Here is a 17,169-nt window from a genome sequence, read left to right on the forward strand (position 1 = left end):
TGATGTCCATTGGCATGGTAAATGGTTCTGCATCCCCTCACTTTCAATCTGGAGGTATATCTGAGTAAAATCAGTCTTTTATAAACAACATATCCATGGGTCTTATTTTTTCTATCCATTCTGATACCCTAGGTCTTTTGATTGGAGCTTTTAGTCCTTTTAATTCAGAATAGTTATTGAAAGATGTGGACACTAGTATATATGCTACAATTAAGTATTTTCTTTATATACAAGTTTGCTTTCATTAGAAACTTTTAAAAAGATAAAAAATTATTAATTTAGTGCCATTGTTTCCTTGTAAAGTCGGTGTTCTTAGATTGCTTCTGTTCCTTTCTTGTCTTTTTTACTTCTGTGCTCTCTCTGCGCCAAGAACCTCCTTCAGTATTTCTTGCAGGGCTGTTTTAGTGTTCACAAATTCCTTTAGTTTTTGTTTGTCCTAGAAACTCTTTATCTCTCCTTCTATTCTGAATGATAGCTTCTTGGATAATGAATTCTTGATCACATATTTTTCCAGTTTAGCACGTTGACTATATCATGCCAGTCCTTTCTGGCCTGCTAGTTCTCCATGGACAACTCTGCTGCCAACCTTATCTTTCTACCCTTGTTGGTTAAGGACCTCCCCCCACCCCAACCAAGCTGCTTTGGGATTTTCTCTTTATCTCTGAAATTTGCATACTTCACTATTAGCTCTGAAGATGTTGACCTGTTTTTATTGATTTCAAGGGGCCATTCTCTGTGTCTCCTGAACCTAAATGTCTGTTTCTTTACCCAATTTAGGGAAGTTCTCAGCTCCAATTTGTTCAAATAAACCTTCTGCCCTTCTCTCCTTCTCTTCATCTTCTGGGGCCCCTAATATCCATATACTATTCCAGATTCGGAATCACCGAGTCTTCTGTTTTCCTTCATTATCTAATAGTTTTCTTTCTCTCTTCTTTTCAGCTTCCTCATTTCCTTCATTTTCTCTTCTGTATCACTGATTCACTCTTCTACCTTGTTCATTTTCATTTGTATAGCCTTCACTTGGAAGTATATTTTGGTAATAGCATTTTTAGTTTTGACCTGACTAGTTTTTATTTCTTTTATTTTTACAGTGTGGGGTTCTCTGTTGTCTTCTGCTTTTTCCAAGACCAGCTAGTATCTTTATAATTGTTTTAAATTCTAGTTCAGTCATCTTACTTAGATCAATATTGATTAAATACCTGGCTGTGTGTACTACCTCCTGTTCTTTCTTTTGGAGTGAATTTCTCTAGCTCTTCATTTTGTTCAGAAAAGAACAGAAGAAAGGAAAAGAGAAAAGAACAAAAACAACCACAAAAAGAGGGAAAAACAAACAAAAACCGTACCAAAACAAAACAAAATACCAAAAAACAAAAAACAAAAAATTAAACATTAGATCCTGGGTGTGTTTTGGCGTGCTTGTTTCCAAAAGCAATCCAAATTCAAACTGTTATGCTGAAAAGAAATAAAAAATTAAAAAAAAAAAACAAATTTCAAAATAAGAAAGCAAAGAAAACAGGTCTAACTGGTACAAAGCATATTTTCAGACTATACTGCTTTAAAACTTGAAGTCAACTACAAGGAAAAACTTGGAAAGAACACAAATACATGGAGGCTAAAGAACAAACTACTACAGAATGAATAAATCAATCCAGAAATTAAAGGAGAATTTTAAAAATACATGGAAACTGTTTTTCCCCATTGAGGATGATATTAGCCTCTTTCATACGTGGCCTTTATGATGTTGAGGCATATTCTAGCTACCTCTACTTTCTTGAGAGTTTCTATCAAGGACTCATACTGTATTTTGTCAGATGCTTTCTCTGCATCTATTGAGAGGATCATATGATTCTTATCTTCTCTTTTATTAATGTAGTGTATCACACTGATTACTTTGTGACTATCTGACCCACCCTTCTAGCCCAGGAATAAATCCTACCAGGAATAAATCGTGGTTTATGGTTCATTTAAACTACTGTTGGATTCAGTTAGCTAGTATCTTCTTGAGAATTTTCATATCCATCTTCATAGGGGATATTGGGATATTGGACTGTAATTACTCTTTTTAGTGAAGTCCTTGTGTGATTTTGGAATCAAGGTAATGCTGGCCTTATAGAGTGAGTTTGGAAATTTTTCTCCCATTTCTATTTTTTTGGAACAGATTGAGAAGAATAGGTATTAATTCTTCCTTAAATGTCTGATATAGTTCTCCTGGTATATATAGGCTTTTTGGCCCTGTACTTTTGTTTGTTGGGATATTTTTGATTAATGATTCAGTTTCTTTGCTGGTTATGGTCAGATTTTCTGTTTCTTCCTGTTTCAGTTTTGGTAGTGTGTATATGTCTAGGAATACATCCATTTCTTCTATATTGCCCAGTTTGTTGGCATATAATTTTTTTTATAATATTCTCTTATAATTGTTTGTATTTCTGTAGAGTCTTGATTGTGATCTCTCCTCTTTCATTCATGATTTTATCTATTTGGCTCCTTTCTCTTTTCTTTTCTTTTTTTTTTTTTAGATTTTATTTATTTATTTGACAGAGATCACAAGTAGGCAGAGAGGCAGGCAGAGAGAGAGGAAGGGAAGCAGGCTCCCCACTGAGCAGAGAACCTGATGTGGGGCTCGATCCCAGGACTTTGGGATCATGACCCAAGCTGAAGGCAGAAGCTTTAACCCACTGAGCCACCGAGGTCTCTCTCTTTTCTTTTTGGTAAGTCTGGCTAGGGTTGTTGTTGTTGTTTTTTAATTTTATTAATTCTTTAAAATAACCAGCTCTTATTTTCATTTCTCTGTTCTACTGGGATTTTGTTTGTTTCTATATTCATTATTTCTTGCTTCCATCTATTTTTTTCTTTAATTTTTTTGTAATCCCATTCATTCTTTAGTAGAATGTTCTTTACTCTCCATTTATTTGTGGTCTTTTTAAATTTTTTCTTATGGCTGTCTTCTATTTCCTCTAGTCTACTCTTCATTCTATCTAGTATATTTTTAATTTTTGTTATTGGATTCTTCATCTCTGATTGTTTCTCTTTAACGTCTTGTATCTCTGTTGAGGATCTTACTGAGGTCCTCCACTCTTCTAAAGTTCGGTGAATATCTTTATGATTATTACTTGAGATTCTCTATTAGGCATATCACTTATCTCCATTTCATTGAGGTCTTTTGCTTGATATTTTGTCCTATACTTTGATTTTGGACATATCCCTGTTTTCTCATTTTGTCTAAGTCTCTGTGTCTGTTTCTATGCATTAGGAAAATCAGCTATGTCTCCTCTGGAAAGTAGTGCCCTTTGAAGAAGAGGTCCTGTAGTGCCCTGCACTACAGTGTCCTCTGTTCACCAGAACCTGGAACTTCAGGGGCATTTCTTATGTGTGTTGCATGAACCATACTACTATGGCTGAGCCGTGTTTACATTCTGCCCATCTTCTGCAATGGCTCTCTTTGCCTGTTTTGGTCACAGTTTGGTTTCTGTATTGTTAGTGGGCCAGTCTGTGGTCACCTTGGGCTTGAACTGCATCAGACCAGGTGTTTTCCAGGGCTGCGGTAGCTCCAAACTACAGGGCACTCTCCATATGTTGTTCCCTGAGAAGCTTTAATCAGTAAGTGAGGCCTGCTCTCAGACCCGATTTCTGCCCCCCAGCCCACTGTTTGGGCCCCAGTAGACTGATGTATGTGGTTTACTTCCTCTCTCTGCTGGGCAGGATTACTTTGGTTTAGTGCTCATCCCTGTTGGGGCTGCTTATACACAGCTTGTGGCACCACTTTGGATGTAATGCTGCCAAGGGCCTGTTAGAGGGGGCGGGTCACAGGAGATTGGTGTGCTGTTAACAAGCTACATGGACCAACCACATGGGGTTTGATCTCAAGACCCGAGATCATGACCTGAGCCAAAAATCAGGAATGGGATGCTTAATGGACTGAACCACCCAGGCACCACTGACTGACTGCATTCTTTTACTAGCTTTAATACTTTGTTAGATGTCCTTGCATTTCTATGTAAACAGTTATATCGTTTGAGCTTTTTTATTTTTTTCCTACCCCTACCTTTCACTTGTTTGCTTGTCTTTTCATTTTCTTAACACATGTACTTGAATTAATAGTTTGTACCTAATCACTCTCTCTTCACAAATAAATGGACTCTGCAGCCTAAAACTAACATATTATGTTAGCTTATACCTCAATTAAGAAATAAAAGAACTCCGGGGGAAAAAAAAAATAGAAGCTACGTGGATAGTGTTCTCACTGTGCTGGTTCCAACAGTTGTTCCTGTATATAGGCTGCATGGATTGGGAGGGAAATTGTGCCCACCAGCTCTTTTGTTCTTGGAGAAGTTTCCCAAGCTGCCCCTCCAGCACAAGCTCTTAAGATCAGTAAATAAATTTCTTTCTTGTATACCCAGGTGGTTTTCAGATTGCTGTTTCTCTGCTGTATCTCAGCGGAGCTGTTCGTTGCACTTTAAATGTGGGGACAGAGTTCTCATTGCCCTCCCCAGAGCCGATCCTGCTGATTTTTAAAGTTCTAGGTGTTAAGCTCCACTGGTTTTAAAAACTTGAAACATGAAGCCCTTCTGGTTGTCACAGCCAGATATTATTGAGATTCCTCTTCCCTGTGCAGGTTTCCGGTACCTGGGGTGCCTTGTGTAGGGTTTGCTCCTCTCTCTCTACCCGGATCATCCCTCTGGCCACGTCTCCTCCGCCCTTCCTGTCCTCTTCAGTGTGACCTCTTCTATACATTTAGCTGTTTAGAGGAGTCTGTTCTGCTGGCCTTATGATTGCTTTTTGGGTTATTTATACTGATGTGGGTGTTATCAGGTATATCTGTTGCAACCATGAGTCTAGGATCCTCCTACTCTGCCATTTCCCCTGGAAGTACCCCCAGCTTTTATTTTTCCTTCCAGTTTTTTGCCTAACTGCCATGGCTACAACCTCCTGTACAGTGTTAAAAAGAAGAGTTGAAAGTGGATATCCTTAATTTGTTCTCAATTTGGGGGAAAAGCATTTGGTCTTTATTAAACATGATGTTAGCTGTGAGTTTTGTAGAGACTTTTTAACAGTATTAGAAGTTGCTTTCTATTCCTCGTGATTATTTTTGTCATGAAAAATTTGGGGGCATCTGGGTGGTTCATTTGGTTAAGCATCTGCCTTCAGCTCAAGTCATGATCTCAGGGTCCTGGGATCCAGCCTGGCTTCCAGCTCTCTGTTCAGTGGGGAGTCTGCTTCTCCCTCTACCTGTATGATCTCTCTCACTCTTGTTCTGTCAAATGAAATAAGTAAATAAATAAGTAATATTTTAAAAGTATGAATTTGGTCAATTTTTTTCCTCCTATTGACATAATAATGTGATTTGTGGTTTTATTGATATGTTAAAAAATAATCTTGCATTCCTAGGATAAATTCCATTTGGTCATGGGTTATAATTCTTTTATGTGTTATGGCATTTCAGTGTGCTAGTATATTGTTGAGAATTTTTGCATTTGTATACTTAAGAGAGAATGGTTTGTCCAATTTTGGTATTAAGGTAATACCAAACTCATAGCATAAAGTAGGAAGTTCTTCCTCTTCAGTTGTTTTGAAGAATTTATGAAGAATCAGTATGATTTTTCTTGTAGATTTTATTTATTTGTCGGAGAGGGAGAGAGGGAGCACAAGCAGAGAGAGAAGCAGGCTCCCCGCTGAGCAGGGAGCCCAGTGTGGGACTTGATCTCAGGACTCTGGGATCATGACCTGAGCCCAAGGCAGACACTTAACGGACTGAGCCACCCAGGCATCCTAAGTATTATTTTTTCTTTAAACATGTGGTACAACTTACCAAAAAGGCAACTGGGTCTTTGCTTTTCTTTATGGGTGGGTTTTTTTTTTTTAAATTAAGATTTTATGTATTTATTTATTTATTTGAGAGAGAGCATGAGGGGGAAGAAAGGTCAGAGGGAGAAGCAGACTCCCTGTGGGGCTGGGAGCCCAATGTGGGACTCCATCCTGGGACTCCAGGATCATGACCTGAGCCAAAGGCAATCTCTTAACCAACTGAACCATCCAGGCACCCTTTATGGGTGGTTTTGACTACTAATTTAATCTCTTTACTTGTTATATGTCTGTTCAGATTTTGTGTTTCTTCTTGAATCAATTTTAGTAGAGTTTGTGTTTTATAACTGCTAAAACTTTTCATCATTTTCATCGAAAGTATTTATTGGCAAAAATTGTCTTATTTTTAATTAATATTTTAAAAGTTCCTGTAAATCAGTAGTACGTTTCTTATTTTGTTTCTCATTGTCTTTAGCCCGAATGCCAGGTTTCTAGTCCCTGAGCAGTTTTCTACTTCTTTCATACTTCCATTTCTTTCCCTTCTCCAGTCTGTTCTATAAGTTTGTCAGGGAAAGTCCCTGTCCCTATTTCTCTTGACTTTTAGCTTCCTTCTGAGCAGCTGTTTCTGCATCTGTTTGTGCTGCTGTGGTCAACAATGCTGGAGCCTGCCCCTCTTGTGCCTGAAGTTCCCTTTCCTCTCATCTTTTGTTATTGCTGGTCTTCAAGTCTGTCTGTGGGCCTTCAGCCACTTACTTTATCATATCCCTCCTTTTCCTTTGCTTTTGTTTTCTGAAATATTTACTCTTCTTTTACTCCCCTAGTTTTTACAGCAAGGCTTCTTTACTCTGCCGGAGCTTTAGCAGACTCCTCAGTGTGCATAATCCTTAATGTAGTTCTTTATTTTACTCTTCATGCCCTGAGAGCAAGAGTGTAGTTTCTTTCCGTTAGTGGGATGGCAGCTTGCTTTCTGGTGTGAGCCTCTTTCCGTCTGTGTTTAGTCATTATTTTTTGTCTGTCCTGATATTATTGGCTGAGTCCGGAAGATGTTGGATAGGTATTGGTTTATAACAAAGAGGGGATGACTTTTGGGTGAAGGCAATGATTTCTTAAATGTGCTTAGTGATGGTGAGAGATGGAGGGTGGTTTCAGGGAAAAATGAGTGTCATTTGTGACATGGTGCACTGAGTTATGAGGCCATGATGTAACAGATGCCAAGTTGTTCTGTCTTTCTATGGTCTGAAGTAGGGTCAATCTTTATCCTTTTTGTATGCACATCTAGTTGTTCCAGCACCACATGTTGAAAAATCTCTTTTCCTTTCAGTGTTCTTAGGACTTTTGTCAAAAATAAGTAATTGTGGATATATGGGTTTATCACTCGATGCTTATTCTGTTAATGATCTCTGTGTCTGACCTTATGTCAGCACTACACTACTTTGATGACTGCTACTTAGTAAATTTTGACATTGGGATTATAAATCCTTCAGCTTATGTTTTCCCAGTATTCTCATAGCTAGAACTCCTTGGTTTTCCATATGAATTTTATTATGAGATTGTCAGTTTCCAATAGGAGCCATTTGGAGATTTAATAGAGATCATGGTGAAACTAAAGCTTAATTGGAGGACTATTTATGGATGTGAGTTTAAGGAAAGAGAGGGAATGGGAGATGTCTAGAATCATTGACAGAATTTGGAAAGTCAGGATAGAAAGATGGTAAGAATATCCATTTTTGACTGAATATAAGATAAAGAGGGACACCCAAATGAAATGTCCAGTAGGCCACTGGAAATCTGTAATGGGGGTCTAGAAGAGGGCTGGAACTGGGAAAGCAACATTAGAGCATTCAGAGTCCGTGAGATGTCTGTCAGAGCAAAAAGGGATGCTTTGAGGCCCAGCGCCTGCAGCATCCATAATGAGAAGCCAAAAAAGGAAGGGAAATCAGGAATGAAGGGCCAGAAATGTGAGGGGCAAATCAGGCAGGGCTAATGCTAAGGAAGCCATGGGGAGAGAAAGTGGGCCAAAGTATAGCTTTCTTCAGAGAGTTTAAAATGAGTGAGGGCTGGGAGGAATGGCCAATTCTTACTTGGACCAGGGAACCCTCTGCACCCTCAGAGTAAAACCTGCATGGAAAATTCACAGCGCAGTCAGAATAACACCTGAATGAAAGAGGGATGAGAGGCAGTGTGTGGAGCGGAGCTGCCTGGGTTCTGTTGAACCTACTCCCTGGGATACAGACCTTATTGGAGCCGAAGCAGGGTTTGTCCTCATAGCTCTCTTTTCTCCCTCCCTCAGGTCAGTGTGCTTCCAAGGTGCCTGCCCTTTTCCAAGCTGGGAAGTCAGGAGATCAGGCAGTGGCAACTATGCTTCAGATGGTCAGGCCCCAGGTGAGCTGGACTCTGTCTTCCTTGAGTCCCCAAGTCTGTGGCCTGAGAATAGCTAGCAGTCATCTCCAGCTCTGCCCAATTCTGAGATTAATCCTGTGGTTTTCCTGCCTAATTGCTTCCTCTGGAATTGGGTCCCGCCTACTGAGTTCATGGATTCTTTCTGGCCCTGGACTTGTCCTCTTAGATGTGTCATCCCAGCTTCTCTGCCTCCCTTACCCCTATGCCCACCAGGGTCCTACCTGGGCTCTTGGTACCCTGATGTTTCTGCCCTTCAGGCTGAGAATATCCCTGAGCAGTAGAAGCTTATCATTCCAGGAATCTGCAGCATACCAGTTCCTGTCTGTGGACTATACTGAGAGGAAGTAGAAAGGTCCAGCCCTCAGTCAGAGAGCTGTGTACTGGTGCATCATGCCGAAAAACTATTGCAGCATGGCCTCATTGGTTAATGATTCTGTTTGCCAGTAATACAGTCTGCATTCTTTTCTTTATATTTTCTTTCCTCTATTCTATTTTTTCCCAGCCTTTTTATCATGGAAAGTTGCAAAGATGAGATAAGGTAGAGAGAATACTGTAATGAACCTCTTTGTGTCCATCACTCAGCCCTAAGTTATCAACATTGTCTTTACTCCATTATTAATTGACCTAGGGTGGTTTGATTAGAATTTGTAGTTGTAAGGAATAGGGGGGCACTCATGTTATTGTAAGTACTGAGCTGTTTTACTTAAATAAGTCTGGAAGGAGTAGGCTGATCAGACCTACCACTCAGACCGTCCTTTGGGAAACAGGACCCTCAGCAACAATAGCAAATAATTTTTATGCCAGGGAATGTAAGGCAATTGTTCCCTGCATATCTGTTTGTCTTCCCATTTTCTTCACTCTGAATCTCTTGTCCCCTCATAGCTACTTCTTTATTAGATTTCCCATTCCCATATACTTTCTGCATGCTATGGCTCCTAATGGCTTGGCTTCTCTCCATGCCTCATTTCAGTTTAGAGTGCCTTCTTGTTTTAGTTCTCTTTATTTTGCCTTATTTCCAGCTCAAATTTTACTTAGAAAGGGCCTCCAAGGGTGGTTCAGCCATTAAGTATCATCTCTGTTTGGGCAGAACTTTGCTCCTGGCCACAACAGAGGCTGAAGTGTAACATACAGAGAAGCTACACTTGGGCATGGTGCCCTGGTCTAGTCGGTTGTGGTCTGAGATGTATTGAGGCCAGTTACATGGTTGCCTCATTTTCCCCTTCAGGAAAGACTGAGGCAGGACAGTTTCCTGGAAAGGAGTGTTTTCAGGGCAGGCTCTCTGGCTGGCAAGTCTAGGACAGTAGCCAACCCTGGAGAGGGTGGATGGGCTTAGGAGTCCAGGATAGCTATAACTTTCCACATGCTAAAATGCCACGATGGCTTGTGGCCCTGGTTAAAAGAACCAACAGTTTTGTGTTCAGACATGACTGATTGCTTGCTACTTCTACCTTTTCCAAATTCGAAAGGAAATATTCAACTATGTATTTTCCCGTGCTTCTGGATTATCAAGATACCAAAGACGTATTTTGATTCATATTTCAAATTATCAATCCGTTTCTTAATTTTTTTAGAAATGTAGTACTTACTCTACTGACTTCTGCCAGTCTAGTGCATCAGAGACTAGCGGAATCCCCACTTTTAGACCTTTGCTGTCCCTTCCACAATACTTTTCCCCCCGTATTTCTGAACCTGTGAATTCTCTGAATCTTGTCACTGTGCTTACATATAAGACTCACTTTTTTGGTACATTTTTTCCTAATTGTATTTGCCCATACTGTTTCTCATATTTGATTTGAGGTATTTCCTCCTCCTTTCTCTTCCCACTATCTTTTTTTTTTTTTTTTAAGATTTTATTTATTCATTTGACAGAGATCACAGAGAGACGGAGAGAGAGGAAGGGAAGCAGGCTCCTTGCTGAGCAGAGAACCCGATGCGGGGTTCGATCCTAGGGCCCTGAGCCGAAGGCAGAGGCTTTAACCCACTGAACCACCCAGGCACCTCTCTCTCCACACTATCATTACTGGGAACCACAGAACCATACAGTGTCATGATTGGAAAGGACATCAGAGTTCATCATTTTACTAAGTGATTTCTCTAAGATCACACCACCTTTACAGTCTGCTCTCTTGCTTTCCAGCTGCTCTTTTTGATTGGACAAATAAGTGGGGCAATTAAGAGCTGTCAGGACAGAGCTCTGTCCTGATAGCTCTTCTTCCACCCTCTCCCACTGACCTTCTTTCCCCTCTTTGTCTTTCTGTCCATGAAGGAAAGTTTGAGCTATTTCCCATCTTTCTCTTGTTCTTAATATTTCATCTCTTAATGTATCCCCTAACATGAAGGTTTTCTCAGGTCCACAGACTCCTGATTCTGTTTCATCGGAGAAAAAGAAATTAATAAAGTATTCTTTCTTTTGGCAGCAGGTGAGACTAGGATGTGGCATTCAGAGTTGCCTGCAGAGCAGGAAGTTTCTAAAGGACCGGTGTCATCTGATGGGACATCTGGAGGCCTCTGTGGAGTAGTTTCTGGGGAGCCAGAGGCAGGAGCTGCCTGTGAAGGTACTTTAGAAAAGCTGGAAGGGCAACTCTCAGAGGAAGAAGGGAGCAGACTGGAAAACGAGGTCTTCAGAATAACACACGAGGATGAAGATAAGTCCACAAAGGATGAATATGATGAATATAATGAACTTGGGAAACATCCACATCTGTCCTCTAGTGCTGTAGAATGTCAGGGAGTTCTGAAGGGACAGAAATTTTATCAGTGTGATGAATGTGGTAAAGCTTTCAATTGGAGTTCACACCTCATTGGACATCAGAGAATCCATACTGGAGAGAAACCCTATGAGTGTAATGAATGTGGTAAGACCTTCAGGCAGACCTCTCAACTCATAGTTCATCTCAGAACCCACACAGGGGAAAAGCCCTATGAGTGCAATGAGTGTGGAAAGACTTACCGACACAGCTCCCATCTTATTCAACACCAGAGACTCCATAATGGTGAGAAACCATATAAGTGTAATGAATGTGGAAAAGCTTTCAATGAGAGTTCCAAACTTTTTGACCACCAGAGAACCCATACTGGGGAGAAACCTTATGAATGCAATGAGTGTGGGGCTGCCTTTAGTCGAAGTAAAAATCTCATCCGACATCAGGTACTTCACACTGGTAAAAAACCTTACAAGTGTAGTGAGTGTGGGAAAGCTTTCTGTTCTAATAGAAATCTTGTTGATCATCAGAGGATCCATACTGGGGAGAAGCCTTATGAGTGTAATGAATGTGGCAAAGCTTTCAGTCGGAGTAAATGTCTTATTCGACATCAAAGCCTCCACACTGGACAAAAACCATATAAATGTACTGAGTGTGGGAAAGCCTTCAGTCAGATCTCTCAACTTGTTGACCATGAGCGAATTCATACTGGAGAAAAACCTTTTGAATGTAATGAGTGTGGTAAGGCATTCAGTCTCAGCAAATGTCTTATTCGACATCAGAGACTTCACACAGGTGAAAAGCCCTATAAATGTAACGAGTGTGGAAAATCCTTCAATCAGAACTCCTACCTCATTATACACCAGAGAATTCACACTGGTGAGAAGCCTTATGAATGTAATGAGTGTGGGAAAGTCTTCAGTCATAATTCTAGCCTTATGGTTCATCAGAGAACCCATACAGGGGAGAAACCCTATAAATGTACAGATTGTGGGAAAGCTTTTAGTGACAGCTCACAGCTCACTGTGCACCAGAGAGTTCACACAGGAGAGAAGCCCTATGAATGTATTGAGTGTGGGAAAGCCTTCAGTCAGCGTTCCACTTTTAATCACCACCAGCGAACTCACACTGGAGAGAAGCATTCAGCTCTGGCTTACTCAGTTTGTTAAGGAAGATTCCCCAAGACAGAGCAAGATATTTTGAGTTCATTTTTCTTTGTAAGAAAGATACCCTGATCTCCTCTTGGAATCACTAATCAACGACGTCCATTCCCTGCATTCTTTCTGCTGGATCATGAAGGTGGAAGAGTCACAGGGCCATCCTTCCCAACTATGAGGGAAGTAAGGACTACACATTTCTTGTACTTATAGGTTCCCTCCCTACCTTTTTCCCTCCCTCCCTTCCTACCTTCTCTCTCTTTTTTGTTTAAAAATGTATCTCTGGTTTTAGTTAGGAATCCCATAATCAAATTGTGTGCTTTTCAAGGACAGTAATTAAATGCTTCCTTTCTTTCTAGATAATTCATTTGCATAAAGTCTTTCTCCAATGCTCTGATTCTTTCCTATCTTGGGTGTGGTGCCCTGGTCTAGTCGGTTGTGGTCTGAGATGTATTGAGGCCAGTTACATGGTTGCCTCATTTTCCCCAGTCTAGATCCTCATCACTCGTATTTCCTATCTAGAAAACCTTTTTTTCTTCCTGTTTGCTAATCTTTATCTCTCAGACCCTTTAAGATCTAGCTCATCTCAGAAAGACTTTCTTCTTGAGATGCTTTTTCCATCCTCCTAAATGTCTGTTGATTTGAATTCAGTGCTTCAAATTAGTCTGTGCTACAATTTGCAATTGTTACTAAATTGCATTCAGAATAATTGTCCAGGCATTGGTATATACTTTCATACCAACTTAATGTAGGCTCTTTGAGGTTAGGTATTTATTTTATCATACAGATAATTTTCATATGCTAGTTTAATAATTTTTTAAAACTCACCTTTCCAATTCAACCATTCTTAAACTGGGCATGTACTTCCCTTCTACCACTGGACCTAAGACTTTTAAAGATGGATATCATAGGTTACCACAGATAAAGGTGTCATTCATATCCTCTGCATATACCTCTGGGGTATACGCGTCTGGGAGTTTTAGTGCTGTTACCTCAGCCTCAAAAAACTAACAATTTATGCTTGAGCATGCCTCTGTGCATGCATGTCTGTGTGTGTGTGTCTAGGTTTTGGAGTCAGCAGTTATCCCACTGACATGTACTTTTCCCTGCTTTCTGTGATTTGTCCTCAGAGTGACTCTGATTTCCTTAACGTATAGTTCAGTCTGCCTGTAACTGCCATTTAATGGCAAGATGAGAGGAGTACATTTAATTATTGTAATAATCTTCTGGGCTATCAGGAGGTCTTTTCAGAGTCCTATAGTCATATGAGACATTAGCTTCAACACCTATCCCTTTCACCAATGCAGGAGTGCCCCAGTGCTGGGGAGCTTTGCCTCTGGTGTCTTCCCCATTCTTTTAGCAGGACAGTAGGATTGACAGTGTGGCAGAGGAGGAGGTTAGATGGGCAATGTCAGATTATGTAACCTGGAGAGGAGAGATTATTGTGAGCTCTGACTTATATCTGAGACAATGGAGAAGAAAAGGAAGAGAATTGAGGCTAAAGAAAATAAGAATTAGATGGGATTTGGGGGGAGGCATCTCAGAAAAGATTAGGAAGAATGTTATTGGGGAGATCCGTAAAAACTACTGAATGAAGTATATAGCTAGAAATTAGCCATTTTGAAATAAGTGTTTTAAATTAAATTTCTGTTTTCAGATGTATTTTTACTGTTTGTTTCCATTTTCCTTTACAAGATCTGCAGATAGGACTTTCTTAAAAGTGTTTTATCTTGGGAGCATCCAGATTCTGAGAAGGAGCCCATATTAGCATATCCCCATTCCTCCACTGTGACTTGCACATTGCTAGTCATATCTTCAGTAGAACTCTCTGCATGTTGTATGTGTTTGTTATTTGCTCATCCTCTTACCACTCTTGAGTCTGGATGGGGAGAGCCAGCACTGCTCATAAGCACATTACCTCCCCCACACCAGTCTGGTGTACGTGTTCAGCAGGAATGAATGTCCTTACTTCCTTGAAGAGTACTCCAGCTCTTGCATGGAGGAAAATGGGCTATATATGAAAGCCACCTCAATTTCTATTTGTTATTGCTAGTATTTTTTAAAAGTATTGAATTTTAAAAATTTTATCTGGACCCATTTGCCATGCTAAATTATTTTTAGTTGTAATAGTTTTTTAGTTTCATTTCCTAGCTTTTCTAAGTATACAATAAATAAGGGTTAATATTCTTTTCATCTCCAATCTGTGTGTCACTTAAGTTGTGTGTTAGCAAAACTATTAAAAAAAAATTTTTTTTGGAGAGTGAACAGATTTTTTTCCATTCCAAAAATCTAGTATATTGAGTCATGAAATATGTGTAACAACTGCATCTATTTAAAGTATATTGTTGAATGAGTTTTGATAGATAACTCCATGCAGCAAACCATTTCCACAATTAAAATACAGAACATTTCATCATCCCTAAAAGAGTCCTCTTATGGCAGATTCCTGCTCTGGCCCCCAGTCCCAGGCAACTACTGATCTACTTTTTGTCACTGTAGATCTGTTTGCATTTTCTAGAATTTTATAAAAATGGGTATATATCTCTCTCATTAATGAAAGCTGGGGAATGTCTCTGGTATGTGCTAGGGTTCCCCACCTGGGCTCCTTTGTGAAGGCCTGAGGAAGCGGGTATGACTGGAGCCACTAGGAGTTTGTAGGCTGTTGGAATCATTGAGAAGAGTTTATTAAGAAGGGTCTGGACAGTACTGTCTCCTTAAGGTAGAAAGAAGTAGGAAATTGAAGTAAATCTGGAAAGACAGGGATATCAAGTAATGATAACTGAGTCATATCTATCTGTCTGCATAATTTCTGAAACATAAAGAGGCAAAGTTGTAACTAGGCAGTCACACGATGTTGATACAGGAACCAGGGAGCCTGGGAAGGTGACAGAGTAAGAGGACCCTGAACTCACCACATTTTCAACTAGATACTATTCACATCCAAGTCAATAAACTAGAGTGAACTAAAGGTTAATGGAACAAACTCCACAACTAAATATAGAGAAGAAGCTGCATCTGAAAGAATGGTCAGAAAGATGGAGGGAGACTACCTGCAGGAGGGAGGGAACTGTACAAACAAAGAGGGCAGAGAAATGGGCCCTTGTGCCAGGGAACTCACATGGGAAAGACAAACCCATAGCATTTGACTTCAAAAACCAGAAGGGCTGAATAATGTGTTCGTAAAACCAGTGAGACTTGAAATGAGGGGCTTTGGAGGTAAGCTGATTAAACATGGGGCAAGCTGGGAGGCTAAGTGATAGCTAGGTTGTTGCCCATAAAGAGACAGCAGTTTGTGCAGAGAGGAACATAAAAGCAGTTTACACAAACAGTGGCAAATAGAAGAAGATTGTTCATACTGACTTCAGAGTGTTTGGGGAACTATGAAAATAACCTGACAGGTATCATCTTCCTCTACTACCCCCAGTACAAACACAGGGACACCTGGGGGAGGTAGGATGGCATAGACACTTGCTACTTAACCTGATAGCAGTGCGCTATGCCCAAGTTCTCCTGAGGGCTCACCTACTCCAAGCCTGCTAGGCTTGGTCGCGGACTCAGGGCAAATTTTGTTAAAGCCATGTGAGCATCCAGCTGTATGCCTCTAAGTCATCCTCGTGTATTTCACCCAGCTGCCCCGGCTGCATTACCCCAGCCACAATCACATGCTGTGCCTGTGTGTTTGTGTGCCCCCAGATGACATTCCACACCACCCAGTTGCATACCCCAGCTATAATTGTGTGTCCCTAGTTGCAGTTGTACACCCTGCACAGCCACCAGATATATAGCTTTTGCCTAGCCCAACCACTGCATCAGGGGCAACCACCACAGCACAGCCAGTTGTACATCCCTAGCCATAGCAGCACTTCGGGGGATCCTACAAAAAACTAGTGGTGCACTGCGAATTTTGCTAACACCATTGCCTCACCCCACCCCACCCCACCCCCGCCGGATTTCCCTGGCGGGCATAGACCTCACTCCCAGGCAGAGCTGGCCTGCCTAGGTTACACTAATACCACAAAGAGCAAGCACAGCCCACAGCAGGCAGAGTTGGTGCAGATGAATGCACTGAAAGGAAAAGAGAGACACACCAGCAGGGTGTAAATAATACATATAGAATACTCTGCTGAAGTGCCAGGTTCTAGTGAATAGGGGACACTGCACTACAGGATACTCCAGGAACGCTTCTTCATAAAGTCACTACTTTGAAGAGCAGAAGGCTTTTCTATCCTGCTGTTCTTTGTATCAACTGTGTTTCTCATTGCATTTATTGTGCTTTTCATCTTGAGTTTCTTAACACAGAGAAACAGACAAAATGAGGAGATAGGGAAATTTATCCCAAATGAATGACTAAGACAAGGCCACAACCAGAGATCTAGGCAAAACAGTTATAAGTAACATGCCTAATAGAGAATTTAAAGCAATGATCATAAGGATACTCACTAGACTTGAGAAAAGAGTGGAAGACATGAGTGAGGTCATTAAGACCGGAATAGCAATATAGTCAACATGAAGAGCACAATAAATGAAAGGAGAAACACACTTGATAGAATGAACAGCAGGATAGAAGAATCAGAGGAACAAATTAGTGACCTGGAAGACAGAGTAAGGGAAAATAAGCTGAACAAAAGAAAGAATTATGCAAAACAAGAATGGACTTAGGGAACTCAGTGATTCCGTGAAACATAATATTTGTACTAGAGGAGAGCCAGAAGAAGAAAGATAAGGGGCAGAAAATTGACTTGAAGTAATAGCTGAAAATTTTTCTAATCTGTGGAAGGAGGCACAGAAAACCCCTAAAAGAATTAACAGAAGCAGACCAACACCAAGACATATTTAATTAACTTTGCAAAATATAGTGACAAAAAATGTTAAAAGTAGCAAGATGAAGGAAGTCATAGCTGACAAGGGAAAAGTCATAAGGCTAGCAAGAGATTTTTCAACAGAAATTTCCAAGGCAGAAGAGAATGGCATGATATATTCAAAGTGCCTAATGAGAAAAATCTGCAGCCAAGATACGCTATCCAGCCAGGTTATCATTCAGAGTAGAAGGAAAGATAAAGAGTTTCCCAGACAAACAAACACTAAAGGTGTTCATGACCATTAAACCACCT

At 40.5% G+C, this 17,169-nt stretch overlaps 1 protein-coding gene across 1 annotated transcript in view; it reads left to right on the forward strand.

Annotated features, from left to right (window-relative positions):
• Window positions 1-14,316, forward strand: part of LOC132010467 (zinc finger protein 852-like) — a 31,881-nt gene extending 17,565 nt beyond the window's left edge. The window contains exons 3-4 of the mRNA XM_059388315.1: window positions 8,090-8,181; window positions 10,617-14,316. Of these exons, the coding sequence (XP_059244298.1) occupies window positions 8,090-8,181; window positions 10,617-12,070 (1,546 nt within the window). The 3' untranslated portion in view covers window positions 12,071-14,316. The remainder of the gene's footprint in view (window positions 1-8,089; window positions 8,182-10,616) is intronic.
• The last annotated feature ends 2,853 nt before the right edge of the window (window positions 14,317-17,169 follow it).

The sequence above is a fragment of the Mustela nigripes genome, chromosome 2 (assembly GCF_022355385.1).
Source record: "Mustela nigripes isolate SB6536 chromosome 2, MUSNIG.SB6536, whole genome shotgun sequence".
Taxonomy (NCBI): Eukaryota; Metazoa; Chordata; class Mammalia; order Carnivora; family Mustelidae; genus Mustela; species Mustela nigripes.